The sequence below is a fragment of the Heliangelus exortis genome, chromosome Z (assembly GCF_036169615.1).
Source record: "Heliangelus exortis chromosome Z, bHelExo1.hap1, whole genome shotgun sequence".
NCBI classification, from domain to species: Eukaryota; Metazoa; Chordata; class Aves; order Apodiformes; family Trochilidae; genus Heliangelus; species Heliangelus exortis.
Window position 1 is genome coordinate 12944035 of NC_092454.1, and position 19847 is coordinate 12963881.

Sequence of the window (19847 nt, forward strand, 5' to 3'; positions counted from 1 at the left end):
TTCAGGGAGAAACATGTTTCACAAACTAAAAGCTTGGAAGCACAGCCATAGCACAGTTTAAATGGCCTGTGAACCCTTAAAACACAGCGAGTTCTGGACATTGCAGAATGTGGAAGCATGTTCCATTCCCCCATTTCACTCTGGGCAGCTACTATGTCAAAAAAAGAACAGCAAATGAGGAGATGTCTAGGATCAAGAGCTAAAGATCAACTGTGACAGGCAGCAAATTCTACTTAGGGAAAAATGCAGCTAGTTACGCCATCATTTATAGCTCCACTGTAGGTATTGTAAAATATACCACACTGAGGACTCTACACGAGATGAAACTTAGTCCTGTAGAAACCAATGGATGAAAATGCAGTTATTTGCTCCTATTTTAACCTCTCCTTTAATATTTATTTACCCTTGAGAACTCCCAGAACCAAACAGATAAGCAGTAAATGTTTAAAGACATTAATGACAACACATACTCTAATGGCATCTAATACTGTAATATTTAATACCCAGAGATGTCATTTATTACCAGATCATAAATGTTGTTGTAAAACCGATGTGGCACAGAAGGCGCAGAATTTGGGTCTCCTTTGTGTCAGAGCTCCTTTAGGCATTTGTTTGGATATAGAAGATTAACATTTAACTAATGATGAAATATTGTATTGTTTTCCAGATAGTTATAAACACGTAACAGCTGCGTGTATTTATATTTAATTGTGGCAAGCTCCAGAAGAATCACAGAATTTAGGTCGGAAAAGACTTTTAAGGGCACAGAGCCTAAACATTAACCTAATACGATGAAGTCCACCTCTAATTCTTGTCCGTAAGCATGATGTCTACATGTGCTTCAAATACCTCCAGGGATGGTGACTGAACCACTTCCTTGGGCACCTGTTCCAGTGCTTGATAGCCCCTTCCTACAAATCCTGGCTGATGCCTCATATTCTACTCTGAAAGAGTTTAACTGTCTCCTCTGTAGCCATACACCAGTAGATGAAGACAGCAACTGCATTCTCCCAGCTTAGTCTTGTTTCCTTCAGGCTGGAAAAAGGCACTGTTTGAATGTGTCCTTAATACACCATGTTATTTTGGCCCACTAAGCATCTCAGTGGCCCTCTCCTGAATTCACTCCAGTTTGTCATTGTCTGTGTCTCCTACTGAAGGAGATGGCACAAACCCAAAGCCAGGCATAGCGAGATTCTTTCATTCTGTAAGACTGTGCATGTATCAAACATTAACACAATTTAGAAATGTTTTCTTCCTGTTGCTAACAGAACAATACTCAAGCTGCTCCTCAAAACACAAACTATGTTGAAACACTTCAAGGTAAACTGGATTACCCCTACTTTGACAGAATACAGAGAATGACGTAACTTTCAGGCACTGCTACAGACAACACTCACTTTGAAGAGAAGCCACGCTGCCGGCTACTTGAGAAAACTCTGTTTACAATAGGTTCTCGAACACTGAAAAACATCTTTGGTTCTTCTGGACTGTAGAGCAGGGATTCATTGTAATCATTTGTTACTATAAATAGAGAAATCAGCCATTAGTTTTTCCATATAAAGTCAGTTAATTTCAAAACACGCATTTCTCCAGGAAGGAGCACCTTCCCTACCAAGACGGAATACTGAGTCTTGACACATGTTTAATAGCCTCTACCAGCAAAAAAATAAATTATACAGAAGACTCCTTTCAGTTCTATTGCATGATAAACATCAGCTTTGTTCAGGTGATTAAATGTCTCAAATCTCAGGAAAACTGACATTGTGCTGGAGATTTACACATACTAAAGTGTAAGTAAGCACTTTCATATCAAGCCAGACATTTTTCACCAAATGTGCCTAAATAACGTTTGCAAGAAAGAGTAATATTGCAAGAACACTAAAATATTTAAAGCAGTGCAGCATATCAAGAGTACAGACAAAATGAACTGGTCAAAGTTGAGATACCTTAAAGACATCTTGCCTTTTTCACTAACCTTTCTGTACTAGTTCCATGTTCAAAGGCACATTCAAACTTCCATGCTTTTTAGCTGTTGAGCCAAGAGAAAGAGCCTCAATTAGATAGGTGTATCTTTATATAAACTTGGCAACTAATGCCACATTGTTAACTCACCAATCTTAAGGATCTCTTCAACAGCTTGGTGTGCTAACTTGTTAATGTTATAGGACCTAGACAGAGAAGTAGAAGTCTTGTTTGCTAAGCAACACAAGTTGGGAAAAAAACAACACAAAAAATATTGTGTACAGATGAAGAACTACGTTCAACATCAGGAAGAAAACCAAAGACTACTAATAAGTATGAGCTGGTATCAGTTTCTTCAAAAAATGCCTTAAATTAACTCTCGGTTTGATATCTGCCTGTAGGGCAGCTTTGTATATATTAGTCCTCAAGAAAGATAAGAATGATACAAAGCATGTAGTTTTTCTATAGTAATCCTCCTGTCTTAAAGCCCCAATAACTGCAGATTTAAATCTCCGTTAAAAAAAACCAAAAAACCAAACAAAACAAAAAAACCATGAGATCTACAGATTGAGTGCATTCTTATCACTTCTATCCACTCCTTACTAATTAATTCCTTCTTTTCAGTCTCACTTGTAGTACCCAACACATCTTTACAAATATTAGGTCTTTTTATGTATACCCTTAGGTGTGGGCTATATACACAAGAACTGCACAGATTGAAATTGTTCTCTCTCCACTAGGTATCTTTTTATGCAAGTTTTGGCAACTGAAGGAAGAACCTGGACATTTCAAAGCCTCTGTCTGAGGTCTGAGATGCCAGGAAGGCCCAAACCAAGGGTAAAAAAGGTAACTCCACAGAGGCCTAGCCTCTGCTCAGACAAGTCCAGCAGTTAACAGTGATTATGGCAATGGAAATTGGCAACCCTAGAGTTTGGTCCCTGGTTCTGGGGTTCTTCAGTACAGAGGGTATAAGCAAATGAAATGCCTAACAACTTTGAACTAAGACTGTACATTCCCAAGGTACTAAACACTAAGCAAGTTCCCCTAGCAGTCTGCCAATTCCATCCTTGGCAGCCTCCAGGACTAAGTTATGCTGACTGAATACAAAATTCTGAATTACAATGAAGAGTAAAAATCAGTAACCATGGTTATGGCATGAATATGCATTTCTGAATTTCAATAAAAGCTTCAGTTTAGGTTCATCTTGGCCTGCCACATAAATCCTGGGCCTGTTGTACAACTTTCAACTATAAACACAGCCAGATTTACAAGTGAAAGAGGCTCTCACTGCACCCATCTCTCACATCTCAAAGCTAAATTGGTTAGAAATTCATGCAATACTGCATCTTGTTTAAACTTAAGTCAAGACAATTAACCCCTTTGACTAAGCTAGCACAGCTCTGCTTATATATATGCCTGTCTTTATTTAAGGGAATATCTTGGCAATAAGACTGTGCCCTTTCAATTAAGCTGGAAAGAGGCAAGAAGCTTGAGGGAGAATGGACAGTGGATGTCCCAGAGAACACTTAACACTGTCTCCAAGCATGAGTTTTTCCATTCTTTTTACTGCTTAGATTTTTGAAAATTTTCTAAGCCACTTCATCTAAGCATTTTAACTTTAGCCAATAAGAGTAGTTCAGAGATCCCCTCAATATGCTTTGCAGCTCAGGGCATAATCTTTTTCCCTTGCCACCCCTGACTACTCATCTCCCCATGCAGTATACAACCTCTTTCACCAAAGTTACACTTAAGGTAAACTTCTGTCTCACCATCTCAGCTTCTCACCCTTTCAAATCTGCTGTCCATACCTTCAAGTAAGAAATGCTCTGCTCTTCTCATACACACAAAGACACCTCTGAACCATACTGACAGTGAGAGGTTTTGGACACAATTTACATGCGGCAACTTACTCATAGCTCAAGAAAGCCTCAGTACAGCCAAAATGCTTAAGCAAGAGGTCTATCTAGCTTATCTGAAAGGATATTTTATATCAAAGCAGCAACATGTACTTACCAGGCTTTTGATCCTGTTCCAGTACACACATTTAGCCCTGAACTCTTCTGTTTTTCCCAAGGACCATCATCAACTGATATCTCATAATACGAGGCCCTATGGAGCGAGAATTTAAAACTGGGTTTGCAGGACTTAAAGTTCTCCCTGAATAAGACAGAACACACAGCCTTATCAGGCACATTAAGAAAATCAAATCTGGATGTTGATTTCACAGGCTTTGCACAGTGTTTCCAATTTGGCAGACACTATTGATTCACTGTTATAGCAGGTTTTGTAATGAACAAAACTGATTTGCAGCATGAGCTCTTAGGCAGTTTTTCTGTAGCAACTTTTCATATTAAATTATGCACAGAGAACTGTGTTGTTCATCTGGGAATAGTTTCATATAAAAGCGGGGTTTGCTAGACTTACAAATGAAACTACAAATCCACTACCTTCCTTGCCTAATTGTTGAACTACTGAATAACTCTGGATATGCTGTGATTTGGCTTCATAAAATTACATCAGGAAACACTAAGAACTAAGGCATTCCAGTGCCAGACAGAAATAGCATGGCTTCAAACTGAATTCTTCATCACTTTGGAAATTACAAATCCAGAATGATTCTTCACAGTTATAGTTTTACAACAGTCAGCAGGCTTACATTTCTCTCCAAGGCAAATTCTTCCTAAAACTCAAATGTATTAAGTCTTCAGGCACTGTCATCATTCTGCATAGTATTGCTCATGCATCAGTGATTCTTAATGTTAGGACCTGAGAGAGCAAACAGTCTCTTTGTAAGCTTCAGAACATACAAAGTTATATTTATGAACTGAAGCTGTTGATATCCATAGTGCCTAATTCAAACAGTGTATTATCTTCAAGTGGTATGATATAATGTTCATATTAATGAATACCCTCTTAGAAAAACACATCCACTGTGTTCAGCATGACTGAGTTTCACCTTTCCTAGTATAAGCAGCCAACTGATCTGTTCTGAGTGAGGGAGGTTTCAGGATGGATCAACTAGGAACACACCTCTTGAATGTCAGTTTATACTCTTAGTCACTAAAGGCATTTTGTGCATTCACTCTTGGGAATATGGGAAGATGACAGAAATAGAGGCAAATTAACACAGGTGGACATCTTGCTTCAGTTTTAGATAATTTTGCAAGCTGGTATGAAAAATATTGGGTTTTTTCCTTCAGTTTCCTTGTTTTCTTAACTGACACACAGAGTAAGACCTGGGTAGAAGAACGTAGCTTCATTTTTTCTTACTATACAGCAGACTCATCATTATTTGAGTCTTCAGGTGTAAGGTGCTATTAACACAATATTTATTATTACAGATTTGCTCCTACAGACATTGTGTTTCTCAGTGTTCCCCAAATATACTGTAATCACAGTGACACTCAGTAGAGGGCAATTATAAAATGCTGGAAAGCAGTTTTGTGTTCCTCTATCACTCATGTTAACAAAACTTTTTAGAGTCTTGATAACAATAGGTTTGATTTACTAAAGAGCAACACTTTAATCTCTCTGAGACTAATTCCTTCTGCTAGTCTGAGGCTTCAGTCCAAGTGGAAGACAAAGCACTCACGGAACATTTATACTGTTTCCAGCAGCACAGTGTCCTAGGCACTGTACAAACACAAGATGTTACACCCTGAAGCTCTTTGGGTTTTTTTGTTTTGTTTTTAAAGATACAGAATAAAGGAAAAGGGATATAAAAACACAAGTAAAAGTTTGGCTAAGTCCTGACCAAGGATCATGCTTTAATTTCTATCCCACCCAAGTCACATTCTCCATCTTATCATTTGACTAGCAGAAATGCATTTATCTTCAGGACAGAAAGGACAGTCAGATAATGCAGTGCCAGCATTTGATACAAATTCATTTCTTAAAACAAGCAAATCTTAAACCTTCCATCCACTGTAAGTGAAGGCATTTGAAAACAACCAGGAATCAGGAAAGATAAAAGAATGACCAGATAGGAAGGTTGAAAACTAACAAGAAATTAACTTCACCACACTTAGCCATCTGGAAATACACTTTGTAATCAGCAACAATACAATCAGTGTTATATGTTCATAGACCAGAACTAAAATTTGACAGCAAAGGCATCCCATCACTATTTGTCCATTGCAATATTGTAAAAAGAAATTCAGTCAACTGTGCCTTGCTGCAACAACAAATAGCTGAACATACCTGGACGAAAGAGATTCCCCAATAAAGACTTCATTGAGTGCTCTCACTGGCAGAAGATGTGGACCAGAAATGTCAGATCCTGTAGATATTTAAAATAAGTTTTGAATCATTACCCTAATCCCTGTATTTTCAAAGACAATTCACAACTCACTAGAGAAAACACATTGCTTCCTGGGTTTCAGTTCTAGACCTAGTGCTCCAGTTTCTTCAAGGACTCAAGGCCAACCACTGTCCTTTACTGAAGACTTCAAATATTTGAACGAAGGCCAATAAGCCAACGAGACTTATAATCAGACTGCATTCCCTGAAAACTCATAGGCAATCTGAAAGACTGAATTAAGTCTTCTTTTCTGTCAGTCATACTTGCAGCCTAGTTCAAAGAATTAAGACTTTTTACCACAGGATAATTAAGGGGGATTAACAAGTTGTTCATGGTGACTAAGGACTTTTCAGTGAGGACATGCAGTGTAAGACCTAAGTTAAGGTTAATCATGCATCTTCAATCCACCACAAAGAAAACAGTCAAAGGTGCCTGATGACTGAAAAATACTTAGAGAGACCCTTACTTACGACTTCTCATTTGCTTACTGGCAGTCTGTGACGAGCTTTTTCATTTGTGCAGTAACCTACCTCAGATTCTGCAAAAGTTAAGAGCATTTGCGTGCACACACACATAAATACACTTTTTCTGCAGAGCAGCTAAAGCATGGGAAGATATTCCCCAAGTGTTTATAGTAACTCCAAGAGCATTTTAAAAAGCTCAGGTGTTTTGCCAGCAGACAATACTACTTAAAAATATCTAAAATAACTGTTAACACTGAAAACTGGTTATAAGTGTACAGTCCAAAATAAACATATAGAAACAAAAAATACTATCTTCTATAAAGACCTTAATCTGTGTCTTCAGCTAATGACATCTCTCCCTGCCTCTCAAATACAGCACCCAGGCTTCACATACTTCAACTTTTACAAATCTTTATCTCCTATTCCAATTAGTCATAGCAAAATGATAATACTCTTGTAAGATTTTAACCTACTTTGATCTGGGAGTCTTTCATTTATGTGAGCCCTTCTGTGTTGCTCCTGGCTTAGCTGCTGTTCATGTAAATCTACAGGGGTTGGGTTAATACCAGTTCCTTCAAGATATAGTCGGATTCTTTGCCGCCACTGCCACCTTAGAGGAGAAAGAAATTGGTATCAGAAGCTGAAATATTTGTTACAGAATTAGATAGGATCAGAGAGTCCTCACTGTCATCCTCACAGACCCTCATTTTACATTTCCCTAGTGTAAGGAAATCTGTCCTTACATTCCATGCAGGGCTTTAGGTAGTCAAGCAGTCAGGGAGCAGTAAGTACCATTATGCCACTCTCCTTACAAAACTCATGCTAGAACATGTCAAGACCCTATGTAAAATTAGAAAATAGGACCATACCTTTATTGTACCACTACCAGGAGATCCTGCCATATCACTGACCATCAAAAAAGTAAACATAGTAATCTGATGTAACTTGTCCTTGACAAATCAAAGGCAAATGCTGAAACAGATTGTTGCACTAAAGCGGCTGACACTTCAAGGATAAGAAAACAAGACAATTCCTTTTTTTCCAGTTGCTGGTACCTCACCATCCTTATGCAACTCTGAGCCCCCATTAGCTCTTCCAGATGGGCTGATCCAGTTACCCACTTAACATCTCCCTACGGCCACATCAAGGTAAGAACTGCCAGAACTCTATGCAACACCTGCTCAGGTCCTTGCTAAGGAATATCAGTTCCTATTATTCTGGAAAAACAACCAGGGAGATACTGTGTTTCACTCTAGTGAGGCTTCAGGTAAATAATGAGCAGCAAGAGGAGTGTCAGCAACAAAAATATAACATGGCATCCAACAAAACACTAGAAAGGGCTAGATTACCACAGGAGGTTGTCTGCATTAGCACTACCAGCCTTGTAGTAGCAACACAGCATGATGGAGAGATAAAAGCTTCTCTTTTCTAGGTTTCAGAATATGTATGATGAAAGTGCCTCTTGATTTAGCAGTACCTATCAAAACCTTTTTTTTTTCAGTTGCTTAAAATCACTGTGGATGACTGTATTCACCTCATTCCAGAACTTTTCTATGCACAACCACAGTTATATTTCAAGCTGCAACTTAAATATACTATTAGTATAAGCAAAACCCAACAGTACTATGCTTTCATGCGAATCACTTATTTCTCTTTGGCACAACATTCTGAAGTATTCTGGAATGTTAATAGTGAATGTGAATACTTAATGAAAAAGTCTTCTCTATTCTGTCCTTTAAAATTCAGCTTGCTTCCTCCTTAATTCAAGTGAAAATCAATTACTGAAGGTCATAACAAAAGCCTTTTTGCTGGAACTGTCAGTCAAATTTTATTCTTTGATTTCCAATCTCACTCTTGACCATGTTTTGGAAAACCAAGTATCAGTGAATCCTACCTGAACTCACCACGATAAAGCTTCTGTAGTGCTTCAGGAAACGAGTGTGTGTATCTCACAGGCAAGCATAAGTGACCCTCTGATCTGGTAGCAAAAGAAGTACACTGAAAATTACTACTAAGATTTGGTACCTTTAAAAAACAAAAACACCTCTTTTTGTTACATAAAGCAAAGTTACAATTTGACCTTTATGAACATACAGTATTCTTACACTGATAACACATCATCAACAATACATCTTTTTCAGCTCCTGGGATGCCTGTGAGATGTGGGATATTTCTATAACACTTCCCTTAAGAACTGGCTGTTCAGCTAGTAATCCTGCCAGAGTATGCAGGTATTATTATAGTTCCTGTCACTACCGCTCTAGACAATAAATTCAAGCTTAATAAACCTTGCAAATTATAAAGAAAACTTTCTCCATTTGCACACAAGTAGTGATACAAGACAGGTAAGCAACATGCCTAAGATCAAAAGAATCTCATACCAACACCAGAAGACTGAGAACCTCTCCCCTTTCATGATGATAATATTCAATGACTTGAAGGCACTTGTATCTGAGCCCTGCTGTTCAGGGTTGATACCATAGAATAATTATTCATAGCACTTGAAAATTTTGGAAGAGAAGTATGGAAGGAATTTAAACTTTTGGCCCCCATTTTTTTATTTACTGAGATTAAACTGGTAGTAGCAAAAGCAGAAACATTAATTTGGAAATCTCAGCAGATAGAGCCTCTACAAATTCTGAGTTTTACTTGCCATCCATTTGAAAGTTATACAAGCAGGACAGTACTAATAAGATGCATCCACCTGCCCAAATCAATTTTACAGCTAGGTGGCTGCAAATTGTGTACAGTTTATAATAAGACAACTGTCATTAATTTGCTGAGAAGACTGCAGCACGATACGGTTTACATGAAGAAACCAGAAAGAACTTCTTCGTCCAAGACCCTATCAGCTTTTCAATAGGATTCCCCTTCTTCATAAAGAAACAAGTTTTCTCTGTGTTCAGATGCACAGTTAGTTGCTTTTTAAGGTCCTTTTCCTGTTTCTGTTCTATACTGCCATCTGTATGCATTATGCTTTTGGTTAGTAACACAAGTTAACGAGCTCCATGTGCTGTTACACTTCACTTGTCTCACACTACACAAGTGTGAGAAAACAGCTGGGGCAGTTTAAAACAGTCACTTAACCAGTATCCTCCCAGAAAAGGCAGCATAACTCATGGTGGAAGCTTTTTTAATAGAATATTAGGTTCACTTGATAGCTACAACCCCGAAAAAGACACTTATGCTGCCAAATGCCATACATGTGCCTCCTGCATCATGAGAGCAGATGCACATCATGACAGACAGTAATAAAGCACTGCTTTCTCAAATGTGTTTTTACCTTTCAGGATCAGTATTTACTCCAATAACAGGTTTAAATTTATCAAAGACCTTACTGGCTGCCAGCAACATTGTACCATCACCTACAGAAAAAGCAAAACAAAAGTTAGTTTTACTTCAAATTCTAGTACCCCAAAGAAAAAAGTCTCACACATACTGTAGCATTACCACTACCTGCTTTTGTATCACCAACCAGCTAGGTAATGCAAACGTTCAGTGTCAGGTTGGATGGGTCTCTGAGCAACCTCGTTTAGTGGAAGGTGTTCCTGCCGACAGCAGGGGGATTAGATTAGATGACCTTTAAAAGTGCCTTCCAACCTGAATCATTCTATGATAATCATCACAGAAATATAAGGGGACCACAGAAATACTGACACCTTTCAAAGCAGAGTAGTGAAAACTGAATTCAAGATAACAAATGTGACTGGAAAAAGTACTACTCATCTGATAGCTAGACAAGTCCAGGAAGATGAATTTTGCAGAAGCAAGTCTGAAGAGAAATCTATAGAAATCTCTGTACATCAGCTGCTAAGATAAATTCTGTAAGAAATTAAATTTAGAAAGTATCTCTAATCAAAGCCTCAGGAGACAGAAAGCAATACTACATTTTACTCCAAATCACATGAAAACAATCACTTTAGTTGTATCTCAGTTGTTCTCCTAGATGGCACAATGTAAAGGTTTTACTTAGTCCCAAACGGGCATGCTTGCAAAAGAAGTCATTAATAAAATGGTTGAGGTGTCACTGTTTTCTTTAGGCACTGATATTCTTTCCTGTCTATTAAACAGATGGACAACTATAACCTGAAACAATCAAGATACAAGCTCTGAAAACCTCTGATGATGTATTACTTCCCAGCTGTTCGCCTAATAATCATGACAGACGCTGACACAGCCAAACCAGCACTTTAATCTCCAGTTTAAAGGAGTTCCTTGAAATCTACGGGTGTATTATCAGGATGCTTCAGGAATGTACATGTATGCCTTCTCCAACCAATTTGTGTGGTAACCAGTAGCTAAGGGCAAAGTGGACCAGTGGAGAAAGGCAGAGCAGTGGTCAAATCTAACTGCCACAAATGATGGAACATTATGTGTAGCAACACACTGCAGTATTTGCAGCAAGTCACAAAATTCTCACTGAATGAACAGCTGCAATCCAATCTTAAACAATCAGGACAGTTTCGCAGTCAGTTCATTGAATTGTTTCTGCAATGAAACAGACTGCTTAAAAGTTGCATACTTGCACCTATAACATCTAACTCGATACTTCAGTCATGGGAATTAAGTGTGAAAGCAAGAAATATAGTTTGAGCAATGTGAGGAAAAGGTAGTATGTTAGTCTCCACCTCCCCATGTAACAAAAACCAGTAAGTAGGATTCAGGCCTATGTGCAATCATGTGAAAGCAAACACTTTATCTTCTTCATTTGAAATAAATTCCTAGTTTATACTGTTTTACACAAGACAATACTAAATATTTCCAAAGTGGCTGTGCACATTCACTTACTAGTGCTACAGTTTTAGATTCTAGGGGTCAAGAATGGTCACAACCACAGCATTTTGTCATATTTTCTGGCAATCAGATAAGCAATTTGTTCTCAAAGTGTGCATCCATATGTTTCACACAATGAAAAATATTTGTTAAAAATGTATCTATGGAAATATACTGCAAGAATACTCCCATAAAGTCATACCTCCTGCTGATATAACAGCATCTGCCCACTGAACTGTGTCTTCATTATATTCTCGACGTTTAACAAGACGAACTTCTATCCTCTCGTTCCTACAAAGTGTAGAAAAAGTCTGAATGTGTCCTGTACTGTTCCTTCTCACACCCTTCTCAAAAGCCAGCATGTAATTAAGGAGTAATTACAGGAGTATTTAGGTTACAAGCATTTGACACTCACACAAATCCTTTACATCTTTTCCACATTTCCAAGATAATACCACAGCTTAACTTAACTGATACAGTCTGCATCATGTTTATTTCAGGAATGACACTTCATCTGCTTCAGTCTTTTTTTTTTTCCTATTTTATTAAAGCTTGTAGCACTAAGCTTCCCTTCATTGTTTTACACAATTCATGGATGTTTGCACTGTGCATGGAGTTCTCAAGATTCACACATTCTTACCGTAAACTGTCTACAACATGCTCCACGTTTTTTGTGTGAATGCGATGCCGCTCCAGCAGACCAGCATAGTTAGATCCCTTCAAGGCAAGCTGTGAGACACAAGTTGATTTGATAGAAATTAATCACTATGTGAGTAATACAAACAGAAACCATAAAAAGCACGTATATTATCTCAGTAGAGACATGTTTTTATAAGCAATTTTCCATTAGATATATCTCTACATAAATACAGTCATCTTACACTGACTGGTTCACTCAATGAGTTACATGGTCACAGCAGCCAATCCTCACAAATCTTTAGAGGGCTCTACACAAAACCACAACCAGCTATGCATACACTTTGCTCTCCTTGAATCTGCTAAATAATTTAACTACATTTATATATATATATAATAGTAATACTGTCTATACTTGTCTATTATGCTAAAAGCATAATATACAAGTATATATGTATATATACTTGTAATATATATATATATAATAGTAATACTGTCTATACTTGTCTATTATGCTAAAAGCTCCCAAATAACTTAAAGAGCTGTAAATACTGCTACAGGAAAAAAGCATAACAGAAAGAAAAACAGAAATGACAATGTAGAAAACACAGACCTTTCAAATACCTAGACCACTAACCTTCAAATTGCATTTGAGCTAGGAAGACTCCAAAGTAGTGACAAGGGTGACATTTCCCCTGCATCAAAAAAAGCCTAAGAACCATCTATAACCTCTGATACTGTCCTGTCGATTACAGACCAGATTTTTAAAACAGTAACAAGACAAATGGTATTTTAACAGTTGCATTCTGGAATCATTATTTTTTGAAGACAGAGAATTTAATTAATCTTAGCATACTCTTTAGACCATGGGAACCATTCTGAAGTTCATATATCTAGACTTTTAGGAGTAGACAAGTTAGACTGCTGGCTGAAATTTTTTTTGCAGCACTTTTTTGTGCAAGGAAGTCAATCACTGTCAATATATATTAATTCTTCACCTCACTTAGTTTGCTTATGTGGGGCTGGTATTATCAAGTACACGTTTATATGGAGACCAAGCAAGTAGAAGGAAGAGGGTGAAAAGGGTGCTAAGTAAAAGGAGTTTATAAATACATTTGTAACCAAAGCAATTATGCTTTGAGCAGCTAGCTAGATTGTATGATACGCAGAGGCTCCTTCTATCCTGAGTTATTCTGTAACTATGCTGCCATTGCTTCCTTTCTCCAAACCAGTTAAAACAATTTACCAGCATAGAAAGAGATCTTCTCCTAGCATTTGTGTAGATAAATTAATCTGTGCCAGAAGCACAAGCACTTCCAGCAGTATACTGAAGTGCCTTTACTCAGAGCTGCACAACCTTCCAACAGAAAGAAGTGCCAGACAGCCACATCTAATCCCATTTCCATAGAGACTCCCAAACCACAGAGGTCCACAGCCAAGAGGAGGGGACTGACAGAATATAACTGTTCAGATAACTGCAAGCCAGTGCCCACCAAATGAGATCTTTCTTCACCCAACACCTTTTGATGCCAAGAAATCCAACCATGAGCTAAATGCCAAGGCAGATTTGGTGAAGAAACTTCAGAGAATAATGGAATTGGCAGCTCCTGAGTAGCATTGCAGTGTGTTTGCATTCAGCAATTAAGTTGCAGGACCAATTAGTTACAGCTAGAAACAGGAAACCACCTCTAACAGAGGGCTCCTAGACTTTTCCTAGCCATCAACAGCTCTAGAGGCAGACAGTGGAAGCAGCTGCCAGCTGTGCCCAGTCACACACAGATAAGCATGTGGCTGATCACAAAACATCCAAAGCTTTCAGATCACCTTTGCAAATCTTGTTAGCACTGCTTTACTCAGCTATACAGTATGTGCCATGCATTGCCTCACACAATTAAACCCTTTGTTTCTACTGCTTTCTTGCACTCTGCAGATACCATGAGTGCACACCCCAGCACTGTGGTGTTGCATTGGGAACTTGAAAAGTGCCACCAAGCTGCTGTGGGGAGGGAAAGAGTACACAAGGCCATGGCCAGTGACTGCACTACACATGGCCAGGTCTGCTGTCAGCCTCTCATGACCATTTGCAGCAGAAAAGAGGAAGTGAATAGGAGAAAAGAAGGTATTTGTCTCCCACAGACATCTGCCACTGAGCACAATAGTTCAAATTTGCTAGAAGTGAGAATTTTAATTGTACATTTGAAGCACAAATTCACCTTGCTTTGCCACCAGAAAGGACAAGAAATACTCCATTGTATTTACATTTATACTTATATTTATATTATGGGTATTTATAAAGTGCCTATCACCATATTGATAAACATTCTTTGGAACCAGTCTGACAGCAGAGGTAAGAACAGGAGTCAGCCTGTTAGTACCTCAGCACTTCTGTTTCCAGCCAATTTAAAAAAAAAAAAAAAAAAGCCACAAGACTTTGCTACCAGCCTGCCTGGCTGCTGTTTAATACTGCTACTCCATCAGGGTTGGAGGGCGACCTATTGTGAATGGCAACAGTTTGCACTGTGACCTCTCCAGCTGTGCTGCAGGTCAGACCGTCACCGGTCAAAACATCTCAGCAGCAGGGAGCTCCTAGGAGACAGCTGTGAATATATATATTAAAAAAAAAATCAACTTGTGTTACTAAAATCAGGGTTCCCATTCATGCCTTCTCGAGAAATATCTGCTCTGAATGAAAGATGAGCACCAGACCAGCAGACTGCTGCAGCAGCACACATTTTTCAGGCTGCTATTTCCACAAGCTGTCCTCTCCACACACAACAGAAACTGCAAATTCCGTATTACAGTTTTATGTACCTATTTATTTGGCTAATTTGTCAGCATGCTATCTTTCAACTTGGTTGAAGAGAGCTTTTATCTCAGAGCAATGACAGTGTAATGAATCTGCTTACAGTAATTTGCAGAGTTTGAATCACTAATGTCTGTGGTGAGCCTACAGCTAATATTTCATTGGCATTACTGCAAGGAGTGGTATCAGTAAGTGTCACTGTTGAGTATCTGCTCTGTAACTTACATTTGCCTTAGGTGTGTTAAATTATTTCATCAACAGCTTCACAAAGCAGATGGGGATGTTCAGCAAATAAACTGCCAGTATCCTGATGACCAGCTGAACAATTTCCATGGAATCTTCTACTTTTGCTAAAGGCAGCACTGCAGAACAGGTATCTAACAGGTAGAGGTCTCCTCTTTGAACTTATCTCTATAAAAAGTAATGAGGTATCACTAAGCAACAGGACAAACTAGAAGTTAGGGCTTTGAGTTTAAATGGCTAAACTACATCTACAGAGGTAATGAATCATCCTAATCTACAGAAGGCTCCAGAGATTATAACAGTTTGTTCATTGCTAGTCTCATCCCTCTACTTCAGAGTAAATAACTCACAAGGTCATTTAGCTTGGAATTCACAAAGGGACAGCCTGACCACAGTCAAGTCTACCAAGCAGGAATGCTCCTCAGTTCCTTATCATGCAGCTGCTCTAAATAAACAAGGTAAGTGCCTACAGCTCTTGTGGGCAGAAGCCATACAGTCACAAAGTGGCTGGGGTTGGAAGGGACCTCTGGAGATCACCCCACCCATCTTCTCTGCTCAAGCAGGGCCACCTGGAGTAGCTTGCCTAGGACTGTGTCCAGGTGGCTTTAGATGTTCACAGATGGAGCCTCCACCTCCTCTCTATGAGTAACTTCTCCCTGTGCTCAGTCATCATCACTGTGAAGTGTCTCCCAATATTCAGACTGACCCTCCCGTGTTTTTTTGTGCCCACTGTCTCACATCCAGGGCCTGAATGCCATGCTAAAACTACAGCAAATACCACTTCTTAAATAAAAGAGCTCTGCCCCAAGAACAACAAGACAGAGACCACCACCTCCTTTAAAACAACTGACAGTGAACATCAGGCAGTCCAGTTGCTGTGTGCATGACCACCTCCCCACAGGGCGTGGGAGGAACCTGAAAACCCTGGACTGCAGGACAGCCTGGCTCCACAGACCACTACCTGGACAGGCCTACAAACACATGCCAGGTTTTGGTCTTTCCAACTGACCCCTTAAAAAGGCTCACAGGTTTCAGCTTCTGGATGAAGACAACTTGTAAATTCTTGTTACTTTGGGGTAAGCTCTGTTTTACAATTGTCAGAGTGAACCTTCCAAAAGGAAAGGATTCCAAATGGATTGCAGACTGACCTTATGGACACAGCCTAGAATAGGCTGCTCCTATGAAGCTCAGGATCTTCAAAATGGAGTATGTAAGGCATTTCTTGAAGTTGTGAAAGCCTATGTGAGGGGCCACACCCAGATCTGAGCCCTGCACCACAGGTTAAGTATTTTGTTCCAGTGTTATCTGGAAAGATGAGTAAGACAAAACTGAAAAGTGCTGAGGAATACAAGTTATAAACTACAGGTCTCCAAACACACAGGAAACGTGGCATTTGCTGAGTCCCACTAGGCTCCTGGAACAGGAAAAAAATAAACCAAAAACGACTAAAAGATACAGAAAATGTTGCATCAGAAAACAAGGGTGATCAGCTATGGGTGGCATTAGCAGAAGTACCCAAAAGCAGAAGTATCCATGGAGAGTGGGGAGAAACAAGTACAACTGCAAGCTTATTAATCTGACCTCAGTAGCATGCAAGATTGTAAAATAAAATACATTAATATATACATGCAAGCTATTCTATCTGAAAATGCATTAGTACATGAAAGCAGAGACAAACCGGGCAAAAATACTCAGGCGTAGCTTCAGTAATGTATTTAAACATCACGGTAGAAATGCAATGCAAAGCAGACTTCCAGAAGAGGAAAGCATTGGAAAAACATACTGAGGTGAGCAGGATGTGTTCTATAATGGAGTTATTTTCCTTAGGAGCCTGAAGGAGAACAGGTCTAGAAGGAAGACCTAAAAAATGGTCTTACCTTCTGGCCCAAACCTTTTTTTTAATGGACGGGTAATTTTTCACAGAGCTCTCTGAACAGTCATTTAGGCAAGAGACATTTGATTGACTGCCTTCCTTCTGAAGTCTCATTTCCCACTTCATAGAATCATAGAATCCTAGGGGTTGGAAGGGACCTCGAAAGATCATCTAGTCCACCCCCCCCTGCCAGAGCAGGGCCACCTAGAGTACATTGCCTAGGAACGTGTCCAGGCGGGTTTTGAATGTCTCCAGTGAAGGAGACTCCACAACCCCCCTGGGCAGCCTGTTCCAGGGCTCCGTCACCCTTACAGTAAAAAAATTTTTCCGGATATTCAACTTGAACCTCCTATGCTCCAATTTACACCCATTACCCCTTGTCCTATCACTGGTCACCACTGAGAAAAGCCTAACTCCATCTCCCTGACACTCACCCCTTACATATTTGAAAACATTGATGAGGTCACCTCTCAGTCTCCTTTTCTCCAAACTAAAGAGACCCAGCTCCCTCAGCCTTTCTTCATAAGGGAGATGTTCCACTCCCTTAATCATCTTAGTAGCTCTGCACTGGACTCTTTCAAGCACCTCCCTGTCCTTCTTGAACTGAGGGGCCCAGAACTGGACACAATACTCCAGGTGCGGCCTCACCAATGCAGAATAGAGGGGGAGGAGAACCTCTCTTGACCTACTAACCACACCCTTTCTAATGCACCCCAGGATGCCATTGGCCTTCTTGGCCACAAGGGCACATTGCTGGCTCATGGTCATCTTCTTGTCTACCAGGACCCCCAGGTCTCTTTCACCTACACTGCTCTCCAGCAGGTCAGCCCCCAACCTATACTGGGACATCGTGTTGTTCTTCCCCAAATGCAAAACTCTACACTTCCCCTTGTTGAATTTCATCATGTTTCTCCCTGCCCAACTCTCCAGCCTGTCTAAGTCTCTCTGAATGGCAGCACAGCCTTCTGGTGTGTCAGCCACTCCTCCCAGCTTAGTGTCATCAGCAAACTTGCTGAGGGTACATTCTATACCCTCATCCAAGTCGTTGATGAAGATACTGAACACCGGTCCCAGTACCGACCCCTGAGGGACTCCACTAGTCACACCTCCAACCAGATTCTGCCCCATTGACTACAACTCTCTGACTCCTTCCTTTCAACCAGTTCCTGATCCACCTCATTACCTGATCACCAAACCCATACTTGATCAACTTATCTACAAGGATGCTGTGAGAGACGGTGTCAAATGCTTTACTGAAATCAAGATAAACCACATCTACCGCTCTTCCATCATCTATCCACCTAGTAATTTCCTCATAGAAGGCTATGAGGTTAGTCAAACATGATTTACCCTTGATAAAACCATGCTGACTGCTCTTGATGACCCCCATGTCCTTGATATGCCTGGAGATAGTGACAAGAACAAGTTGTTCCATCACCTTTCCAGGGATGGAGGTGAGGCTGACTGGTCTATAGTTACCCGGGTCCTCCTTCTTGCCCTTCTAGTAGACTGGAGTGACATTTGCTATCCTCCAGTCCTCAGGCACCTCTCCTGTTACCCATGACTTACTGAAGATGATGGAGAGTGGCCTAGCAATGACCTCCGCCAGCTCCCTCAGCACCCTTGGATGCATTCCATCTGGACCCATCGACTTATGGATGTCCAGATTACTCAGCTGATCCCTAACACAATCCTCATCATCACCCCACTAGGACTGAACATTGGATGTGCTGTCCTTGAGTAATGCTGGCACTCCAGGAACAATGCCATGCAATAAGGACATAGCTTGTAGGCACAAATACAAAAGCCAAGTGAAGCCAAGCAACATGAAAATACCCACTGCTGTCTACGTATGTGGATTATGATTCTTGATATAGAAAAAAACACCAGATCTAGAAACAATTGCTGCCAATATCTACAATAAAATTGACAACACACAGACACACACAGTCCAGCAGGAAGACAAGAACATATAATTGCTTTCCAATTTACTTAATTTCAACAGAAAGAAACAACAAACAAACGGATTTAGAGTGCAACAGCAAAACACTGAGGTTTGAATTTTAACCTGAAGAGGAAAATACTATGACCACTATAGGTACATGCCATTCAAGAGAACCCTGACAGGCTGGAGAGGCGTTGGAACCCATGCCATAAGGTTCAAGAAGCAGAATACAGCATTATTAAGAGTTGTATATTTTTGCATATTGCCTTTTTAGATTATGCACATCTCTCAAATATAGACAAAGCTACCACTCCCAGTTTTAAAAGAAACACGCAGTTAGTTTGATAGGCATATGGAAAAAAATTTTTTTTCCAAACATGTTAAGTTTTGAACTAGGAATATCTCTGAATACAGTACATGCTTCAAATAATATAGTCTTAGATTCCCTGACAAATTAGGAACACTTACTCAAAACCTGATAAAGTAGCAAAGTCAAAGACTAGAAATCTATAGTTGCATGCAAGTAATTTTCATAAATTCCAGAGTTAACTACTAGTAAAGTCAAACCTTCATCTGTCATGCTAGAAACAAATCCAGTCTTCCTCACAGGCCAGACAGTAACTAAACTTTCTGATTTGTTGAGAACTGCAATCACATACTAAGCTTTCCTATTTCATAATGTAAAAATAATCTGCACACAAGTGGGATTAAAGCATGATTCAGCTTCTGAATCTTAAATTTAAAAGTGCAGAAGACAAGAAGTCAGGAGATCACATACTGCTTTCATGAAGAAAATAAAAATCAAAGGAACACATCCTCATGCCATGAGGATGAACAAGACTAAGCAC

General features: G+C 39.6%; 1 protein-coding gene across 2 annotated transcripts in view; it reads right to left on the reverse strand.

The window, feature by feature from the left end:
• The window catches only part of NADK2 (NAD kinase 2, mitochondrial), a 31207-nt gene that overhangs the window by 3562 nt on the left and 7798 nt on the right, over positions 1-19847 (reverse strand). The window contains exons 2-11 of one of the 2 annotated variants that reach the window (XM_071730367.1): positions 12140-12228; positions 11702-11790; positions 10010-10091; positions 8621-8704; positions 7200-7336; positions 6163-6241; positions 3976-4071; positions 2113-2168; positions 1976-2029; positions 1398-1521 (exon numbers count right to left, since the gene is read on the reverse strand). In XM_071730367.1, coding sequence (XP_071586468.1) covers positions 1398-1521; positions 1976-2029; positions 2113-2168; positions 3976-4071; positions 6163-6241; positions 7200-7336; positions 8621-8704; positions 10010-10091; positions 11702-11790; positions 12140-12228 — 890 coding nt within the window. Of the gene's footprint in view, positions 1-1397; positions 1522-1975; positions 2030-2112; positions 2169-3975; positions 4120-6162; positions 6242-7199; positions 7337-8620; positions 8705-10009; positions 10092-11701; positions 11791-12139; positions 12229-19847 lie in introns of both variants that reach the window. The other variant, XM_071730366.1, reaches the window with a different exon arrangement.